At 30.5% G+C, this 23180-nt stretch overlaps 1 protein-coding gene across 1 annotated transcript in view; it reads right to left on the bottom strand.

The window, feature by feature from the left end:
- Positions 1-308: 308 nt before the first annotated feature.
- The window catches only part of LOC136982128 (protein dopey-1), a 56766-nt gene continuing 33894 nt past the window's right edge, over positions 309-23180 (bottom strand). Inside the window, 22 exon segments of the mRNA XM_067278553.1 lie at positions 309-873; positions 941-1073; positions 1139-1306; positions 1450-1461; positions 7812-7867; positions 7974-8110; positions 8178-8330; positions 8419-8630; positions 8707-8816; positions 10795-10916; positions 11032-11173; positions 11247-11313; positions 11385-11548; positions 12064-12207; positions 12290-12415; positions 12497-12679; positions 12744-12981; positions 13065-13287; positions 13491-13662; positions 14677-16201; positions 17187-17287; positions 19655-20088. Coding sequence (XP_067134654.1) covers positions 580-873; positions 941-1073; positions 1139-1306; positions 1450-1461; positions 7812-7867; positions 7974-8110; positions 8178-8330; positions 8419-8630; positions 8707-8816; positions 10795-10916; positions 11032-11173; positions 11247-11313; positions 11385-11548; positions 12064-12207; positions 12290-12415; positions 12497-12679; positions 12744-12981; positions 13065-13287; positions 13491-13662; positions 14677-16201; positions 17187-17287; positions 19655-20088 — 4916 coding nt within the window. The 3' untranslated portion in view covers positions 309-579.

Below are 23180 nucleotides of genomic sequence, written 5' to 3'. Positions count from 1 at the left end.
TATATATGTATATATATATATATATATTTGAATGGGAATAGGGTAAGTTCACATTTACAAATTGTGAAAATAAGCTCCACTAATAACTATAAGTATATTGAATAATACCCTAATTAATTTTCCAATGTGATCCCGTACAAGTAGTCCATGTGCAGGAAAAAAAAAATTATATTGAGAAGCAATGCTTTTATCATTCAATTTGAATCTAATTCCAAATTATAAGACTTAATTGCTAAGTTTTTATAAATTATGCCACTGCTTAAGTTAAGTTGTCAGTCTGATTAGAATAAATAGACCAAAAAAATCAATTTAAACATTTTTGAAACAAGACTTTACTGCATAAAATATTTCCATTTAGAATAACAGAAGCAGACATTGTCCCATTGAAATTACAAAATAATCTTTTAATTTATGATACATTCTTTAACATTATCTACATTTCCTTTTATATACGATCCTCCTCTCCTACAACAGATATTTGGATTGTTAAAATTAGAAAAATTCTTATATACATAGAGATGAAGTTAAGATTATAAACGGTTGGCATTTGTACGTAATTATCGTGAGCCGGTCCGACGCTCAGCCCGGTCGGATTTCCAGGAAGTCGCGCTCGAGAATCTGCTCGATGGACTGCAGCGTGGTCTTTGCCGTCTTGTTGTCTATCGCAGTCGGAGCGAGATAGCTGCTCGTTTCCGACGTGGTCTTTCCCAATCTTACGCATTCTACGTGATTTGTATTTTCCACAAAGTGCTGACTAGTTGTGATATCTGCCATTGTGTTAAAAAATGGCTGTAACTCTTGCAGCGATTTGATATTTGTTATATCTAATAAAGGCTTTCCCGGAGAGAAATGAAGTTTGTCCTGGCTAGGAAACTATAAAATATATTTAAGCATAATTTAAAACCGTATAAAAAAAATAAAAAGAATTGCCTGTACGCACCTTTTTGTTTAAGCGTGCCGCTATTCTCACGATGTGTGGCGTGAAGTCGGAAGGGGCGCTCGACGACGACGGCTTTTCTGTAGGCCGTTCGAATGACGAGGACGGACTGTCGCCGACAAAAGCCCACCGATACCTAAAGAGACTTTGATTAATTTTCTCCACACTGTTTTACACATTAACCAGTCTACGATCACTCACATTTGAAACTGAGGGAGCATATCCGAAGGAAGAGCCACTGCCATATCCAGTAATTTGCAGGTGGAGAGATACAGTTGCAGCCAGGCCGGATGATTGTGAGCATTCAGACCGTTACTATTGGTCACCACCCAAGTGCTATCCAATGTCGAAAGTCTACGAAGATGAGAACTGTCAAACAAAGTTAATATTTACAGAAACGAAACAATACAATGCCAGGAAGAATGCTCAAAATGTAGAAATAAGCAAAGTTTTTTACAAATATAAGCAGCATGCATTAAGCAAAGATTTACATCACTATTCCTTTATCATACCTTGGAATCTTTCTGCCCAAACATCACAGGAAGATGACAAAAGAAGCATCATATCAACCACCACCAAGACAAATCATTAGTTCATTTAATGGAAAGAAACAAAGCAGAAAGAATTTGATTATTTTAAAAGTTTCATAAATCACAAAGCATTGGTGTCGACGTGGCTACATTCTCTCTACTAAGCATTAAAAAAATATCACACAAAACAAATCCAATTCTAGTCTTCCTCTCTCAAAGAACAAGACAATTATATAGAGTCATTTGATGTCGGATAACAGTAATTAAAACGGTTTGTAACTTTATGGAGAAAAATAATTGATCAATTTTTTGTTTAATAAATATCAAATTCATATATTTATATAATGGCATAATTACATAAAAATAAATTTAAAAACATTGATAAAAATTTTAATGTTCTATATGCTGTTGTAACAATTATCCTACGGTTCATCAGAAATCATACAAAATAAATATAAAATATAACTTTTTATATTTATCTTTGATATTAACAAATTCTTAATATAAATTTGTCAATTTGGAAAACATTTCGTGTACGTATAGCAAAAATTTTTTGTTTTACATTTGAAAAAGATAATCGTTAAACTGAAATTTAAAACTTACAGCTCAAACATATGTTAATTCATTAGTTAATGGTTTGTTAGTTATCAAATTTGATTTTATTGTAAATTATTTCTAATCACAAGTTTATGATGATCACTTCCTTAAATTTGATTATCTTAATGACTTCTCATAAATAGCTTTACTTGTATATGCAAAACTATTGCAAGTGAGTAAAGACTACAAAGGAATTAAATGCCAATTCCGTTGAACTAGAATTCACTGAAAATAATAATTACATATTAATTTTATTTTTTTAATATAAGATTGCTGATAAAAGCTCATTAAATTATTTTTCATTAAACATGCAAACATATCATGAAAAAATTCTACTTGGCTGCAAAGAAAATTTATGAAGACAATATCAATGACTGTCACAATGATCAAACTTTCAATAAAAAACAAGATTTAATTGTCATCAACAGAGAAAAATCATAACATTAATCAATGCCAACCACAACAAAGCTTTTACTTATCCTTCCAGTTACTATACACGGGTTCCTACTTAAATTTTTGTTTTAATTTTCATGACTTCCCCTGACCAACTTTGTACAAATTCCCTGACTCTCACATACCTTACAGTAGGGCACATTGACAAAGTAAAACAGCATTTGACTTATTAAGCATATACAGGTATAGGACAAAATAATAGGAACACCCCTTTCGAAATGTGTTGTACTTCGACCGTCCAGTACGGCCCCACCACGTCTTGCAACATTCTGCCATCCAGTGGGAGTGAAAGGGAAGGTATCGGTCGAGCATTTGGCAATGTGACGGTTGCATGAGAAAATTCTGTTCCCAGCAAAGTGCCATTATGTCCAGCCTGTCCGATGTGCAAAGAGGCATGATTATTGGAGCTCGCCTTGCTGGAGTGTCAGTGTCAGTGTCTAGAACAGCCAACCTTATGGGTGTTTCAAGGTCCACTGTGTCAAGGGTTATGACAGCCTACACAAAACTGGGAAAGGTGTCCTCTGTGAAGCAGAACAGTGGGCAAAAGTCGAAGTTGACTGACCGGGATAGACAAGCATTGAAGAGGATAGTCACCTGAAAACATAAGACTACACTGCCACAGATAACCTCCGAGATGAACACCCATCTCCAGAACTCTGTATCCACCAAAACTATTCAACAAGAGCTGCATGCTGCAAGCATTCATGGCCGAGTAGCCATCGCAAAGCCGTTAGTGTCACCGCAGAATGCTATGAAGCGACAACAGTGGTGTTGAGACTACCGAAAATGGACACAACAGCAATGGAAACAGGTCATCTGGTCTGACGAATCATCATTTACATTATTTCAGACCACCGGACGCGTGTTCATCTGGCGAACACTAGCAGAGGCATTTCATGTTGACTGTCTGGTTCCTACCATGAAGCACGGAGGGGGCTCTGTGATGCTGTGGGGAGCGATATCGTGGTGTGGCTTGGGGCCACTCGTAGTCATGAGGGAGAAGTTCAGAGGCGAGCATTATCGCAGTATTCTTGCAGATCATTTACACCCTATGCTTCATACCCTGTTTCCTGGAGAACATCCTCTATTCCAAGATGACAACGCCCCTGTACACACAGCTTGCTGTGTTCAAACATGGTTGGATGAGCATAATGATGAAGTGGAACATCTCACATGGTGTCCTCAGTCCCCTGATCTCAACATCATTGAGCCAGTGTGGGGTTTTATAGAGAACAAAGTCCGTGCTCGGTTTCCTCCTCCATGCACACTACCTGAACTCAAGACCGCTCTGCAGGAGGAATGGCTGCGAATTCCCTTAAACTTTCTGCACAACCTTTATTTGTCAATCCCACGTCAGATACAAGCTGTAATTCAGGCCAATGGTGGGCAACTCCCTACTAATAAATATTTTTCATTCTTTCACAGGTGTTCCTATTATTTTGTCCTATACCTGTGTGTTTCACTTCTCCAATGTTTTAGTTAATTAGAAAAAAAACTAACAGTTATATATTTTTTATAATTGCTGAATTATTAAAATTCTGTTATTAATCCACAATCATAAATTCACACGGCTTTGAAAAAAGAAAAAAAAATCCATTATTTTTTATTATTCATGTACAAAAGTACATATTTTTTAAATTTATCTCTCAATAAATTTCTTGAACTTTATTAATATTTTATAAACTGAAAAAAAAAGAAAAATCAGAAATTGTTTTGTTATGCAATCAAAATTATTAAAATGAAAAACGATTAATAATACTATTTAAACTATTTATCATTTTGTGTACTTTGTAAATTTTTGTGTAAGCTTGGAAGAAATTTTGGATCCTGAAAATATTCTGCACCCCTCTTCATAAGTTGTATTGCATCACATTACTTCTTAATGCCTGCAGATGGCTACACTTGGTCAAGCATACTGTCAGCAAAAAATCACAAGGCAGCCAAGAAAGCAAATTCCCTGACTTTTTAACAATTTTTAACAAATTCCCTGACATTCCATGATTTTTTCTGAATACCGACGAAAATCCTTGATTTTCCCCGACTTTCCAGGTGTGTAGGACCCTGTATACAGTAACCGGAAAGGTAATTAAAGAATAGAAGTAATATATATAATACAGAAATTGAAGCAAACAAATGCAATATTGTGCCAATTATTTATGTAGATTGAAGAAAGAAATTTCATTATATAATTTTGTGGCATGTTCTTTCAACATGTAAATACAAAATAATTCCAGCAAAATCGAGAAAATCAATTAACAAATAATTGATCCTCGGAAAATTTAACGACAACAATTAATATCTTTTTGGCAGTTGAATTTCATCAGATATAAAGTTCAGAGAGAAAATATTAACAGAAACTATTAATAAGAGAGAAATATGTAGTACATTATAAGTCAATATTACTAAAAATTAACTAACAAACTAATACTTTGATGGCTACCAAATATAGTATTAATATTATAACATTTGATTCTGCATCAAACACTCTTTGTTTTTTACTGGAATTATTTTATGATATTTACAAGTTGAAAACAATATACAGATAAAAACAAAACAATTTCATTGCTAGACTGAATTGTGAAACAAAATTGTCACTGTATAAGCATATTTATACTGTATTTGGTTGTCTCGGTTCCTGTAATACATACCAGTCTAATTCTCCTATTTCTTTAGAAAAACTTTCCTTATTATGATACTTAAACTTAGAAAATCTCTCTCTCTAAATATCAGTTACCATATTAGCCCGAATATAACGCGATATTTTTTGACCGTTTCTTTTCTGTTAAAAAATTGACTTGCACTAAATTTGGGGTTTAAGTAATGGAATGTAATATAAACAAGGACATTTTCCTACAGAGGTTGAAACGCGACTGAACGTCCGACCAATTCCTAGCTCGACCGACCACTTCAAAACAACCGTGTGATCTAGTTAGTAGGCCTGCGCTTTTGTTTGCATAGCGCTACTATAGTAAGGCTATGTCTCCGCTTGTTAACGTCTCACGCAACTGTTTTGTTTCATTTGTTTTTTGCTCTAGTGACTAGCGACGGTTACTTTACTTTTTTCTTTATTGCCCATAAAAAATGAGTGTGAGTAATAAAGGTAGTGTTGAGAAAAAAGGCTCATCAAAGAGTCAAATAAATAAAGGTACCAGGAGAACCTACGATATGAATTTTAAAATTATGGTTGCAAATGAGACAAAAAAAACGAACAACTTGAGAGCTTCAAGGAAATACGGAGTTCCAGAAGTAAACATCCGCCTATGGAGAAAAGATTTAAGGAAATATAAGAATGCAAATTCTTCAAGAAAATCTTTTAGTGGACCTAAAAAAGGAAGGTTTAATGAAGTTGAGCAGCGAGTGTTAAAATTCGTAATAGAAAAGCGAAATGAAGGGTGCCCAATATCCCGTGAAGTCATAAGATTTAAAGCGTTAGAAGAGGCTGCTAATTTAAACATTCCTAGAAAGGACTTTAAGGCAAGTATGGGTTGGTGTAGAAGAATGATGAAAAGCAACGGTTTATCACTACGACGGCGGACAACTCTCGCGCAAAAACTTCCTGACGACTTTAATGAAAAATTGTTGGCTTATCAGCGCCATGTTATATCATTACGAAAAAAGCACAACTACAGTCTTGGAAATATGGGAAATGCAGACCAAACACCAGTCTATTTTGACATGCCTTCTGATCTTACGTTAAATAAGAAAGGTGAAAAAACGGTCTTATTGAAGTCAGCTGGTTATGAAAAGTCCAGAATCACTGTTATGTTTGCTGTTACTGCCGACGGACAAAAGCTTCGACCTTACGTTATATTGAAACGTAAAACAATGCCCAAAGAAAAGCTGTGTGCAGGAATTGTTTTTTGGGTCCAAGGAAAAGGTTGGACGACAGAGGAGTTGGTATTAAACTGGTTGAATGTGATATGGGGAAACAGCCAGGTTCTCTGAGAAATTCCCGCTCCATGCTAGTCCTTGATGCATTTCAAGGCCACCTTACGACAAGTGTTAAGGAAAAAATTGAGGCATCGAATTCCGATCTTGTAATAATACCAGGTGGTATGACTTCTCAGTTTCAGGTCTTGGATGTGGTGGTTAATAAACCATTTAAAGAGAATTTTCGAAAAAATACAACAATTGGCTATTATCGGGCAATCATTCATTGACACCTTCAGGAAAAATAAAAAAACCCTCAGTCTCTCTTTTAGGAGAATGGATTGCGACTGCCTGGCAGAAGATCGAACCTGAATCGATAGTTAAAGGTTTCAAGAAATGCTGCATTTCCAATGATTTAAATGAGATGGAAGATGACATATTGTGGGAGACTGAAAGCGTGAATGAAAATACTGATGATACCGATGTGACATCAATGAGTTCTCATTCTGAAAACAGTTCAGATTCTGAATAAACATTTCCGTTTTTTGTTGTTACTTACGTAATATTAATTTTGTTTTACATTACTTAATTTTATTGACATGAATGTAACCTGTGTTATTAGCTATAATTACCTAAATAAATGCTTATCTGATTGAATTTTACTTTCTTTGAATTCTTTTATAAGTATTATTTTTTTTCTAAATATCTTTATGAAAATTTCGAGGTTGCGTTATATTGGGGCTAATATGGTAAATCTTATTTGGAGTTCAGGAGTTTTGATATTTTCAGTGTTTTAACTGAAAATATCATATTCTTCATCAATTTTACATTAATTTTCCTTATGTATTTTTAGTGCTTAAAGGATTACAAAAATTGGTGTATGCATTTTGTGTAGAGAACAAATCATTTAAGTGAGTCAAATACTTCAATTCACTCTGCAAATCAAAAAATATTTGTTTGTTCTAGAAATTTATTTAGAAAACAGATTTGATTATATAAACATAACAGCATAAGGAACATTTACATAGACCAAATGATTATAATTTTACTTAATTTGATTTCATTTTATATAAATAATATGCACTAAATCCCAATTTGTAGATGCCAAAAAGAAAAAATTAAGAATTATACAATATTTAAAATAATTTATATCTATAATGAGTATTTCTGATTCTATAGAATTTGAAGATGGATATTTATAAAGCAAAAAGCATTAGAAATAGTCATTTGAAATATTTACTTGAGCCATAACTAATTGTACTATAACTAATAATGAATCTTTAACAGTTACAGTACATCTTATCTAATAACTATCTAAGTTAGTTATTAAATACTATTGTTAATTAAGTTCAAATATATATCCAAAAATTATCAAATAAAAATTAATAAAATTTAAATTTGAATCAATGACCATGAAAAGTTACCTAAATTCTTCCGAATCAGTCCAGAGTTCATGTTCTACCTGTAGAAATACCTGAACCTAATAAGACAAATTTTCAGCATTTAAAATACTATTAAAATTAATATAATAATTAAAAACACGAAAAGGTTTGAAAACAGTAAATGGAAATATATTCATAACTTACCATTTCTGTAATTATGACAGGCCACAGAGAAGTCACGTGCTCCGAAGAGACGCGTATCAACAATACACGAAAACACAAAAACACCTGCGCTTGAACGGAAGGCACCTGTGGTAATCTGAGACTTTCGGAAAGTCGTTCTGAAAAATTTTTTAAAACTGATTTAGTGATTTTTCATGCATGCAAAGACTAAAATGTACATTATACCTTGAATATCTGGCATAAATCTTTGATACTGATCAACTTCACTGCAGAACAGAACAAATGCTAATCTCTTCAACAATTGTGCTCTCTGTTCATACTCCTGTTCTTTGCTGCTAAACAGACTCAACGAAGCCGACTGTGCCATTGCAACTCGTGCTGGAAAGAGAGAAAGAAAGAAAGAAAAGAAAAACTTTCATTTTTGTAGTCCAGAATAATGTATACTCGTAATGCATTTCCAACTTACTCATGAAGTCTCTAAAAGTAGTCTTGTCATGCGTCATGAGATGATCGATGATCGTTTGCCAATATTTAATAGAAACAGTGTCCATTTGAAAAAATACCGAATCCAAAAGAAGTTCAAATACATCTTTTCTCCAAGCTTTGCGAGTATATTGATAAGTGCACACACTGGCCAATAACTGAGAACAAGCACGAAAACTAGGAATATTGTGGGGACTAATAGGAAAGTTTTAATTATTGTTTATAATTATAATTATTATTATTACTCATTTAATGTAAACAACTATCTTACCCATGGTTTCTTAAGTATGGAGTAACATAATACATAATACTGTTGAGAAGAGGAACTACCTTTTCTTTCTCTTCACTGGCATAAACAACATCTAATACTGGAGCAAGATACTGTGGCAAAAAACATTTTAAACTAATAAATTTAATTTAATTATATAATTTTGTTTTGATATTAAAAATTTGATTTTTCTTTTGAGAGAAAAAACTGATGATCTATTTTGAATTATTTCTTGCATTATTCTGAAAGACCACTATCATTACAAAATATTTTTGGAACGTACTGGTATCTTCTATAGATTAGTTTAATTATGCAAAGTACTTTCTATATTTGTAATCATTTTAGTAAAAAATAGCAGTTATCAAAATACCTAATATAAGCACATTCTTAATGTAAGATAATATTGATAGCAAGTCTGTGCATTGCTATTTTCTATTACACTTATAAGTTTATAAAAAGTGAAACATTATCATAAATGGCATTTGTGCAATAGTTCATTATACTTATTACTAGAAATTCTCCCATCATTCATAATAGAATACTTTTTATAAGAAAGTAGAGATTGAAGACTTGAGAATTGTAGAGACTCGAAGAGATTCAAGAAGAGTTAATATTTCTACAAATTACATAGTTTATACTAATATCTGTTGTAACATAGAGAGCAACAAAACAAAATTTCATCTGGAGTGGACAAAAAATTGTAAGAGTTATAGAGAATTCACTTACACACCCAAACAGATTTAGGCCTTTATATTAAAATCTTTCTTTATAAAATTTCTTTATACACTATATTCTGAGTAAATGCTCTGTTGTCTTTAAAAGATTTCATTGCTGTCTTTAGACATTGAATATCGTTTTGATGATTGACGTTGTGATGCTGTTTCTTCAACCCTTGACAAAGCCATTTCTTAATTCCACATTGATAAAACAAAGATAAATTGTATGTACAGTACACGAGTTAAATGAGCGATAACACTTCCTAAATAACAGGCCTGTTAGATTGTTACTTCCAAATGGATAACAGAATGTCACATGGTCACTACAGAAAGACTTAAAAAAATTTGTTACAAAAGTAACACGATAAGGCTATCTTTTTTTAAAAGTTTAAATTTAATGAAGTATGCTTCTTAACACAGAATTAATAAAGTATGTTTAAAATAAGCCATGTGCAAAAATATTTTAAAATGCAACTTAAGAGAAATTTCCTCATTAAGCATGAACTACAGTAAATGAGGTGACTGCAACATAAGTGCCGTCACCAATCCGAAATAGATAAAATGTAAATCAAACATCCTATACATTACGAATAAAGTTTCAGAGAAAGTTATTACCTTCTCTGAAAAAAAAACTGTCTTTCATTTACACATTAATTAAAAAACCACACAGACTTATTGGCCAACCATATATTACTGTTTACTATAGATAATTTACTATACTTTACTATAGCTAAGCAGCCATTGCTTGCATTCATAAAGAATATTTTAATAGTAAATATTGATTGAAAATGACTTCTTTTTTCCCTGATAAATAAGTGTGCACTCTAATTTTTCTTTTTCTTTTTTTAACCAAAATACAGTAAAAAAGTTTGGGTCAAATGCTAGGGGTACATGATGGCTTAAATACACTAAATACTTTTTCCTACATATTCAGTTCCTAAATGGAGCACATCTTATGAGTGAATACAATCAATTAAATAAGGAAACTGATAAAAATATATTTACTCATTAGATATAATTTTATCTATTTTGAAGAGATACAAAAAAATTAAGTTTCAAATATCTTTCACTATTAGTTTTAACTCTATAATCTTTTTATATCGGATATAACATTTCATACAGCAAACAAATATCCAATGGTTTTAACCACATACAATTTATTATCCAATTTTCTTTTCTATATATGCATTTGATCTGTAGAAGAGAAAACTGAATAATAAATTGTTTATGGTTAAACCATTATATATTTGTTTGCTTTATAAAATACTATACATGATATAAAAGGATTATAGAGTTAAAACTAATAAGAATACAGTTACCCTATAATTAAAGAATATTCTTTCACTGGCACTAGTCATGATTCTTAAGAACTCACCTCTGCTAATACACAAAGAGCTTGTACACTATAATATTGAGTGTTATTAGTGCCATTGCTGGATAACTGTGATATGTCTTCCTTATCTCCTGACTGATTCTTATTTTCTTCAACAGGTGGTTCTTTAATAACAACAACAACAAAATAAATTTCAAACTTGTTAATATTTATATTCTAATAAATTAATAATTTTTTTATGTAATCAATATCAGAAAAATTTTTAAAAATAATTGTTACCTTCTTCAACATCTGGATCAGAATCTGGTATGTCGTGCTGTGGACCAGGTCGAACTGCTAAATTCCTCCACAACCAAGTGGTCTGCTCTAAGCATGAACCTGCCACTGTGCTACATGCTTCAATTAATTTTTGTGCTACATCCTAGAAATATAATTTTTGTTTAATTATTTATATTAAAATATAAATTAAAATTTTAAAAATTCTATTTCCTTACTTGAAGATCTTTTTGATTCTTTTTATCTTCAATAAGTGGTGTTTTCTGTACAAATTCATGAAGTATTCTACAAAAGACGTAATTTTTTAATGTAAAATTTTAGATAAATAAATTATTTAAAAAACTAAATTCACTTACGCAAGAAGATGAAACTGTACCGGTGGCAAAGAAACAATTTGAAGACCATCTCTCCAAAGACCTAACAGAGACTGACGAGATTCATTAAGTTGTGATCCTGACGTGTTTTGAACATAAGCCAGAAAGAACTGAAGAACATTTACTTCCAATGGAACTTTTTTATTCTATTTCAAGAAAAGTACAGCATGGTTTGTATGCAATTTTAATATATAAATAAAAATTGTAAATAAAAATGACATTCAAGCAGTTTTTAATAAATAAAATGCTTGTTTGGTAAAATCCGCTGCTAGATTTTAAAGTTATTAAAGATTTTTAAGTTAAAAAAATATTTATAGATTATTTGCAGTGCTTTTCAAGCATCATCTAATAGTATGTTAAATGACTAGTCTGTAAATTTTATTCTAGAACTAAGGTTCATGTTCAAAGTTTTGTAAGGTCTGAGAATAATGCCGATCTATAAATGTTGTATGATTTTGTACAGAAGTGTAAACTGAATTCTCTGAGAATAAATTTCATTTTAAAGTATAATAAAAATTTTATGTAATGTTGTATTTGACAGTACTCGGAAAACTATAGCATAAATTGAAATAATTTATAGTAAATATCATATTATAATTAAAATTATATCATTCTGTATTCAAAAGCTACCAAATGGTATAAAAAGAATTATAATGCTTACACTTTTATTTTTATCATACGATGTTGTTGGCGGCTGACGTAAAACTTGCCTAACATTTTGGACTACTGTTTCCATGGGCAAAACTTTTATTGCACCAACAAGCTGGACAAGTAACAGTTGTTCATTAGACCATGTTAAATTTACCTGTAAAAATATTTAAGATTGAAATATATTTGTTTATTTATTAACTTTAGGTTAATTTATTAATCTTTTGTATCTAAAATACTTTTCTAGAAGAAAATGATCCTTTCAAACGATAATCAAACCATACAACTGCTACAGCTGCCATAAAATTAGATCCATAATTCAAAGATATTGGGCTTAAGAAGCTTAAAATATGCTGTTTTACTGCCTGTTAAATAAATATAAAATATAGAAACTGATAAAGAACAAAAAATGTTATTTTAAATAATAAAAGTTTTAGTTATAATGCCTTTGGTGAGCCCATAATTCTAGAAGGTTGAGGAAGATCAGGTTTCTTTTGTTCCATGATCATCAAAGACTGCCATACAGAACTGATACTGGCCAAAATACGTGGCATGTTGCTTAAAAGAACACGACGTGTCGTAAGTATTATCTCCTTTGAATTGCCATGTTCTTGATATGCTGTTATATACTAAAATTTAAAAATTTAATTTTAGTAAATATAATTTCAGATCAAACAACATTCTTATTATTACCTTTTGACCATTCGATGTAGAAAATACATGAAGAAGATTGCTAATTATTTGTGATGCATTAGCACCCGGTGCATACGGCTGAGAAGGAGTCGGCGGTAAAGGCGGGGGACTAATTGGTGTCGAAACAGGGGCCGGAGAATCTAGTAAACAATAATGGCACAAAGTCGTCAAGCCTTCAATAATTGTTAACAGATAATCTGGTGGTGTTTCGAAAAGTTCTTGGGATAATTTTTCATCCCTAATTTAAATAAACAGAAAAAATTAAACAATAATTTATATAAAGATATAGTTTATTTTTAAAGAAATCTTGAAACTGCATACTTGTCAGAATTAACATCATAACTATAAACAGATGCCACCATTTCCAGATTATGACATAACTGACTAACAACAGATATCACTAAATGAGTGAGAGAACAACCAGCAAATGGCAGAGTTGATGTTACTAATGATAGCCAATATGTATGAAGATGAGTTTTGTGTGTCTGACGAAGAGCACTGATGATGGCTGTCAATAACATCGGTTGTGATGGAATGTGAATACCTTTAAATGAAAAACATTTACATTATTTTTGTTGTTGTTGTTATATTTTAATTATAAAAATGTATTAGTTTTAAAACATACTATAAAAAATGATTTAACATTGATCTTTTTGAACAGTAATATAACTTTTCAAATATAAAAACACACTTAGAGATATGAAATGCATATCAATATCAATCTATTTAAATCAATTGTTTTCATACCTGGATGATATTTATCTGAAGACATCTGATTGGAAAATCTTGTGCGAGATGTCCTTTCTGCTCCGTCTGTCTTAATAGTTGAACCACTCCGTCCATCCTTTTCTGAACTGCACTGAGATATAATTGTATCTTCTAAAACAATTAAAGTTGCTACTAAACGTAATAAATATATCTGAAATTTAAGCATCAGCTTTTAATACAAGAAAACTATTATAAAAATGATTAAATATTGATAACAGTCAAAAACTATTTAATTATTTAATTTTAAAATATTCTTAACAATAATTAAATTTGCATGTGTTTTTATAATTTTTTCTTTAACATCTTCAGAATTTATTTTTTATATGTGTATGTAATATTATACAATAATAATTATACAAGGAGAGTTGAAAGTCCCTTGCACTCTTTTCATTCCAAAAGTATTGAAATAGTTACACACGCATGCATGAATTGAAAATTGGATGGGACCTTTAAGTTGACCGCAAAAATGATTTTCAAGGTCACTTACATTTACATTTAACACTACTTGTTAAAAAGTTACATGTAAAAGTTTTGATAACAAAGTTAAAGAGCACAATTCATTTAGTCTAAAGGCATTTTCTGGATTCAAATAAATTTATTTATGGTTGCATGAGGAATAAAGCTATTTTCAAGGTTCCTCTCTCCATGCATGAATTCCTATGTAACTACATTAAAAACGTTAATATATCTTCAATGCCTCTGAAATGAAAACGGTATGAGGGAATTTTGACTCACTCCGTATAATAATCCCAATTAAGTTAGTCTACAATATTCAAGATGAAGTGTGAAAAAGTACTTTGTCAACAAAGTTAAGAAGACAGTTCGTTTCACAAATTTTAACCAGGTGATATATAGTAATCATAGGGAGCTCTAGAAGTTTTAAAAAGAATTTACTCTAGTGACTTCTGATAACAATACAAATTTAAAAAATGATTAAAAAAAAATCTGCTTTAATAAAATTTCATAAATAACACTATCCTAAATAAAATCAAAAGTGTTTTTACAGTATAATTTAAATCATTACGTTCAATAAATAGGTCTAACCTAAAACAGAGTATATTGTACAGTTATCAGAATTTTTGGTTCTCTTGGATAACTAAAACTATACACATTATTATTACAGTAAAGTCAAAATACAATGATAATTTATAAACATTTTTCTTACTTGAAATGTATCTTGAAAATCATCTTTTTTTTCTTTATCTTGATCACCTTTAGATGGTCTTTCACTAAACTCAATAATGGTTTCCGTAAATGTCGCTTGCCTTTCAGAATAATCTTTTTGCGTTAACTGCAAATTATATACGCTTGCAATCAGGCAGTGAAGCAAAATCTTTTGCACTTTGCATCTCATCAATAGATCATTCAAATAAGAAGCAAAACTCTTGCCACTATCTTTCACAATTCCAACTAATTCAGAAAAAACAAGCGTAAGAACTTCGGTGCACAACAATCTTACATTTCTGTTCCCGACTACTTCTTCTTCAGTTAATCGAACTTGGGGAAAATTAGGATAATATCCACGAATGTAATAAAGACAAGCGGACACAATTACTTCAACAAATGTGCTGCTACGATATGCAGTTATTGATTCTGCATTTATTTCTCCGTGAAAATTGTTTCCAAACACAGACTTTCTATGTCTAGCAAGTAATATTTGTAATTCCTGTCCTCTAGAACTTAATGAACTGCTGATATTGGTTGTGGACATGTTACACAATGCAACACGAGGATTTGTTAAAATAACCGCTTTGAGTGAAGATAAAGCATACATAGTTTTTTGAGAATCATAGACTTGACAGTATAAAAGAATATATGAATGAAGTGGATGAATAGTAAGCATTTCATAATCTTGATTTTCAGACAAATCAGTGTTATCATTATCCCTAGGAATTTTATTTCTGGATAATGATATGCTTTCTAACTCTTGATAAATTTCTTCTAGTCCATAATCTGAAGGAAACCCAAAAACATTATCATTTTCTATTTTGTTTTCAGATGTAACAATATTCAGAATTTCATCTAAGATACTAGAAACTATTTCCACAGAAGACATTTCTTTCTGTTGTTCGACAGAAACAGATTTTGATTCTACTTCGTTATCATCAAAAGAATTTATTATTCTGCTTGTACTATCTAATCTTTTCACATTAGTTAGATCTGGAAGGTTTGATGTTTCATTAGTCATATCACTATTTAAAGACATGAGAGATCCAAATGGATTAACAAATAAGGAAATAGGGAGTGAAATTTCACGTTCATGTGATGATGGCAGCTCAAAATCTTGCAGCATTGAATTTGATGTGACTACTTTAGATTCTTTATTTCCCATGTTTATTATTGACGTTAGAGCAAATATTTTTTTCTCTGGACTTCCTTGATGAGATGAGGTATGACTATCATCACTTACGTGATATATAACATTTCCACTTACACTGCTAATAGCATAAATTTTTGCTTCCTTAAATTCTTCCTGTTCTGTTTCATCATCTGATTTTAATTTTGGACAGTGGACGCTGACATGTTGAATGGACACTCTAGCCGAATCAGGATGTAGTAAAATTAATAATATTGGTTCGAGTATCCTAGCAACATCACCACGTTGTAAGGAATGATTTAACCAACATTGAGAAACAGCTTTCTGAGGTCCTGTTTCTTTCCCCAAATTTTCTAACATTAGAAATAAACACCTAAAAATAACATTAATATTTCAATAATCAGTTCTGTACAATAATATATATATATATATATAACATAGAAACCATATAGATAATAGTATCACCCTGACAGAACTAATTAAAATATTTCAAATTTCTAAAAAATATTTATTACAGAGAGGAAGAGAGATCTCAAATTTATTAAAACCAATTAGAAAAAAGCGTAAAATATTTTTTTACTCTTTTTGCCCTGGGAAAACTAAGAGGGTCTTTTAATCAAACTATTGTGGTTCAATCAGGCCCCACAACAGGAAAGCCAAGTGATAAGGGATAAAACTCAACACATCCAGGATGGATCATTCTCTAAAAATCTTTGGAGTTTTCAACTTGCCTGGATTCATTCTTGTATCCCCAGAGCAGTAGGCTGACTGACACCTTAACTGTTCAGCCATCCATCCATCCATCCATAAATATAAAATATTAGCTAAGATACAATATTGTGAATATGAACAAAGACTGCCATTCTTGACAAGATAAGGGTAGAACTCACAACTTTTGACTAATTTTATAAACTCTTTTGCATTTTCTATGAAAAAAGCTATATTCTAACATATATTATACTTCAAAATTAAAAGCAAAAATAGAACTATTCATATATTGTTATTTTGCTATAATTGCTTGATTTTAAATAAATTCACAATTTTAAGTCAATTCGCAGACCTATAATAGGTGTGTAGATTAATAAGGAGTTTATAAAGAAATTATGTAATGGCTTAAACTTAATTTATAAATTAAGGATTACTTTCAGATCATTTTATTTTTAAATATAATCTTTTAATTGGAATTCTTATTATATTTCTTTTATATGGAAAATTTCTATCTTACCCTAATGTAAATATTTTATATAATTAAAATAAAACTAATAGTTTAAGTAAAAACATTAAATAGTAGTGTTTTGTAAATAACCCATTCATACATTCAATATAAATACATAAAACTTGAATTAATTTTGACTTACCTATCAAATGCTCTCATCAATCGAGTAGGAGTAGATTTCAATCTCAAATCTCGAGTCATGTGCCATAAAATGCAGAACTTTTTCTGAGCAGATACTTGTTCCTGACAAAAAAAAAATAAATTTACCTTCAATATTCTGACTTCTCAACTTTTTAAAAATAATGTTAAAAATTGTTTAAGCTGAATACAATAATAAATTTAAATTTTATGAAGTATTATCCTCTATTACTTAAAAAAAAACAACAGTTATCTGGAATCCAACATTATTCTATTACTGTATTAATCATAATATAAAAATAAACACACACACACACACACACAAAAAAAAAAGCTTCAATGTACTGTATACTCAGTGAAAATCAGCATGTGAGGAACAGTACGATACAATCAGCATGAGCTTTCTAATATAAAAGCTATTGTGGATAAAGAGACAGTTCTGAGCAAAGTTGTACTGAACAATAAAGATAACACAATGTTAACATTTTATAAATTGAAGGAGTATAAAAATGTAATTATCATGAGTTAGAATAATGGAAATGGAAATACATCACTTAATGTGTGAAATTATTCTGTTAAAGTGTAAAATAAATATTGTTAATATAGAATTTGATAAAGTTATAATTATATTTTTTTGAGACACCATAAAGTGTTGACACTACACACTGGACTTTTTACATCCACTGTCTAGTATCTAGTGTCAACACTTCACGGTGTCTCAAAAAATATAACATAAAGGAGGGCACAGTTTCAACACAGAAAAGTTATACTGTAATTCTAATCCTTGTTACAGTGATTTTCTTAATTATAGTTATAATAGAAGATTCCTGCTTTGCTGAAAGATTCTTAAGAAATAAACTCAAGTATAATTGAGAATGTAAGACTGTTGAGATTTTTGGAGAACAAAAAGAGGTAACCAGAAATGATATCTACGATAATCAAAACAAACCTGAAGTCAACTTGCTCAATCAGATGGCATGATTTTTACATGAAGTTTGTCGAGATGTTGGACTATAACGGTGTTTTCTGTCATCTTGGATTTAGCAGTTGTTAATGCAAATATATTATACAAAGAGATAACTCAAAAATGTATTCCAAGGTACAAATATCTTCAAAAGCTATCAGAACTACTACATCAACAGTATCTATAGAAAAAACAATAGCCCACTCCAACCATTCCAAACCTTGAAAAATCTAGAAATTCAGCTTTTTTACAGAAGTACAGAACAAAAGTAGAAATTGTACGGGGATCTATTGCCAAAGTAATGGCAATCGCACAATGTAATTCTGTAATTCTTGCAAAGTTCCTGTTTATGAAAAATGTACAGCAGAGATTCAGGTAGTGCTTGACGTGTAGTAAAAAGTACTGACTGAATAAATTAATTTTTAGTCATTTACAAATTTCAATAGCAAAAGAATATATTCAGAAATATGCATAATAAAAATACATGTCAAAATAAATACATCAGACTCTTTAATTGCAATTTTCCTATTCAGGTCAAAATGACTTGTAATGCTGGTTCTTCATATAAACAAATTCTGATGTTCCTAGTGTTAAACTCAAATATATTAAATGGATTTAAATTAAAATAATGCTACTGCATCTATAAATATTAACAAATAATATTGACATATAACCTCATTCTGATAAAAATATTTTTGAATATGCAATTATTTATTGTGACATCATCACAATGTTGGTCTGCAATTTCTTGTCACACTGCTCTCAATTTTAGTAGTGTCTTGCCCCTGTACATCATGCTTTTCCTGTTAACAATGAAGTCATGTCAATCATCTAACTAACTCCATTCCGAAGAAAATTTTTGAATTGAAATAATGTGACTTCTGGTACAAACTGGAAGTTCATACATAATTAATCATAGCTTTTTATATCTGGTCTCTACTTTCATCTGTCTAACTCTATTCTTTAGATTAAGGACAGACATCAGACACCTGTGGGAATTTATAGGTTACAATTTTTGAAAATTACAACCCAACTACAATAATATATTTAGCAAACTATATTTTCTCTCTGTTCTAGGAAGATAATAATTACAGGCTTCCCTCAGAAGCTTTAATGAAACTAATCTCTATTCTAATTGAGAAATGGATAAATTTCATTTCCTGATGAGAATATAATTGCTTATAGAATGATAAATCATGCTGATTAAAAAGATGTATCTTATTGAAATGGCATCTGATATTTTAATTTGGAATTCCATCCTTTCACATTTTTGATTTATCAAAATAAAAAACAGATTGTGTTTAACAGAGCTATTTATTCATCTCATAATTATTTTTGTATGCCTAACAACATTAAACAAATTCTATTAAATATACTTTATTGAATTTCAGAGATGACTTTTGAATTTTTAAATTTATCAGTGAACATTAGTTGATTATTATAATAATATATATTAGTTGTTAACTGCTTTATAGTTTAATAAGAAATTACTTTAAAATTGAACTTACCAATTCATTAGTACTGGCCATAGAGTTACATATAATTTTTTCACATACATTGCTATCTTTGGCTAAATTATGTAATTGTTGCAAAAGCTCAACACTATGAAGGTGATATTTAGGCAAACTTTCATCCAAATATTTCCATAATTTAACAACAGCAACATTAAAAAACATCATTTCATCCCAGATATATTCTAGTTCAGCAGAATTTATCATAGGAACAATGACAACAGAAACAACTGATGATGATGAATGCACAGAATTGGGAGAAGCAGGAACTGGGCTTGTCTGATTTGTTTCTGGTGCAATTTTAATAGATTGAGTGAGAGCAATTAATTCTACAATAGTTGTTATGGCAGGAAAATGAAAATCATCAACATTTACAAAACAAGATATTACTAGTAGCATCTTCAACCATTCAGGTAATGATAAACATTCGTCTGTAAAAGAGACAATCTATGATGATCATTTGAATCAAAAAGCTTATATTTAATTTATAGTACAAAATAATTAATATAAAATAATAACTCTATACATGAAAAATCATGAGTATAAGATATTTAAAGCTGTAATTAAGATAGCTATGATAAAGATAAATGAATTCACCGGGCTTTCAACTTTAAGTTATACTATTAAATTCAATTCGATCAACTTACAGGAATAACTTGAGAGATAATGAACAGCTTGGATGAGTAATTACAAAATAGTGACTCCAACTTACAATTAAAAGTCATAAAAGAATGAACAAATTTCAAACTTAATGTTCTCAACAATACACTTTATTTAAAAAGACAGTAAGGATAACATTGTAAAAATAAGAATGTGTACGTAGACTAATGAATACCTGCTCCAAAGGAAATTCTGTGTTCAATACAAAGTAGAACATAATACAAAAAAATGACTAGTAGCAACATTGAACAAATTGATTTGCTCTTGACAAAAGAAGCAATAATAATACACTATTTAAAAGTATCTTTTCCCAATCTAAGTGGGCTTCCTCAGTTGCAGCTTTGAACAGCCCTTTCAGAGAACCTAACTCTGAAACTTTGGATTTTCAAATATATCATCTTTCCATCAGCAGAAAATAAAGAGAAAATAACACAGAAGAGGAGCTATATATAAATTTAAATGATAGTGTGTGTGAAGCATCATTTTAACACTTGATAAAGACTAAATTTTCTAAGACATATGGAACATATATTAGAATATATGTCTAAATTATTATAATCTATTTAAATTTCCACATTTTTACAAAAAATTTGAGAGTGTAGAAAATAAGGTCAAATGACATCTCATATGATATGATAGGTTTGAATTTTCAGTTTTTATTCTTTCTTACTGTTACTGTTACTGTTTACTATTCAGCTATAGTAGTAAAGATTAACATTTGAAACTCAACATTGGCTCCATTCTCAGTCATTGAACAAGTATTTTATACTATAGTATTTCTATAGTATAAAATACTTGTTCAGTAAGTACTGACTAAATGCAACAGATTAAACTAAAAGCAAAACAATATATATTGTATGAATATACTTAATAAGAAAAGTAGCAAACTGTCACATGATGTGTAAGATTATTATTTTAAACTGCATCAGATACAATAGTAACTTTAATGAAAAAATATAGGTTAATGAAATTACTTTTAACTATGTCAAAGAATAACAAAACAACTTTTAAAGTTACATCAACACTTTAATTCAGAATTATATATCTCAATATGAAACCAGAATATACAGTAGAGCATCGATTATCCGACTCAATTGGGGACTGGGGTTGGTCGGATAACTGAAAAGTCGGATAACCGAAAAGTATGAAAAAATACATTATTAGTATAGTGTATTAGGCCTGGTTTAAATACCAGCTTCCCTTTCATGGTCGAGCCAGTGCTGCCAGCTAAAACATGCAAAAATTTAACAAAAATAATATTAAAGTAGCCAAGACATAACCAAATATTGTAGCGCCACATCACTAGCGGACATTCGAATTTGCCGACTAGAACGCGGTCGGTTAACCGGGGCTCTACTGTATTTCTAAAACATCTCAAAGCATCTTAATAATATGGCTTCTTTACTATACCAATTTTGCTTTCGGATTAATACTTGAACTGCAATAATTTAATGATTTACTCATTTTAAATCTATAGAGTTTGAATTAATCAAAAAATTAAATTCCATTAAAGTGTAAAAAAATTATTGGTACAGTGGAACCTGGTTAACTCAAAATAGTGTTTTCTCGAAGTAACTTTCTTTTTCCAATCATCTAGCTTAGGGATTTACATGTTAAATCAAAACGATTAACTCGAATGAGGTTTTAATACAGTATTTTCATGAATTCAGCATTTTAAGGTAAATAAACTAACTAATGTTCCTCTATCGAACAAACTAATAAGAAACTTTCTATAAAGTGCAGAAACTATTTTTTTCTCTTTTTTGGCCAACTCTTTCTGCCCTGTGGGCACTAAAAGGGCCTCTTTTTTATCAAGTCCATTACGGGTTTGACCAGGCTCAAAATAGTGGCTGGGTAGTGAGGGACAGAAGCCAATATATCTGGTTGGACCACCTCCTGAAAAATTCCTGGGGATTTTTTGACCCATCCAGATTCAATCCCAGGACCCCAGCATGGTAGGCTCTAATATTCTAATAAAGAAAGAGGTGCTATCTACTTTTGCAAACTTAGCCCATTAGGAAGAAAAAGGGGTGAATAAAAGGCTGAAGGAAAGTTTCTAAAGGGAGAAGTATAAAGGAAAAGGGGGAAAAGTAAAGGTGAAAAAGTTCTTACGACCTCAGAGCACCACGTCGGAAATTATTAATAACCAAAATTACAACAGTTGATGCTGTCACCTTGACTGGTCGGCCATCTGGCCATCAGTGAAAGAACCACGTATGACTAAAAATGTCATATCGTGTAACAGCAGGCAGGAGGTGGTGGCTTCTAGGCAGTGTGTCACAGAATCTGTAACTGCCATTCAAACTTATCTTTTTTTTTAACTTTATTTGTTTTATGTGATTGCTGATAGATTTCTCGGACTATTGCTTATTTAACCACTTGGTTAGTTATTCCAGTTTCTGGACAACAGCAAGAGATTTGACATTGACAATTCTATGTCATAAGATCCACAGAAGTATCATATGGATATTTATTATGGGTCAACATTAGACCCATAATAAATATGGTTAAGAAGAGAAAATTACTACAGGTGATATAATAAAAAAAATTTGTTTTTTCTGAACTAATTCTCATTCTTGTGTCAATATTAAAACACCAGTGTAAAGAAATTTTATTACAGCTTAATGTGAAAATTTAATTTTATGAGCAGGTTTTGTAAAAATTTATAACTTGAACATAATGCAATGAGAATCAAGCTATTGAGATTTAAATACTTAAAAAACAAAATTAAATATGGTTAAAATGTTTACTGTATAAAAAATATACAGTAAAAATATATTCTTTGATGATGATAATTTTTCAGTATACTAGCAAACTCAATATTAAAAAGTTAGGAAAATAACTATTCATCAAATTAATCAAA

Source organism: Centruroides vittatus, unplaced genomic scaffold (genome assembly GCF_030686945.1).
Source record: "Centruroides vittatus isolate TY-2023 unplaced genomic scaffold, ASM3068694v2 contig_808, whole genome shotgun sequence".
Taxonomy (NCBI): domain Eukaryota; kingdom Metazoa; phylum Arthropoda; class Arachnida; order Scorpiones; family Buthidae; genus Centruroides; species Centruroides vittatus.
This window is presented reverse-complemented; position numbering and strand designations above follow the sequence as displayed.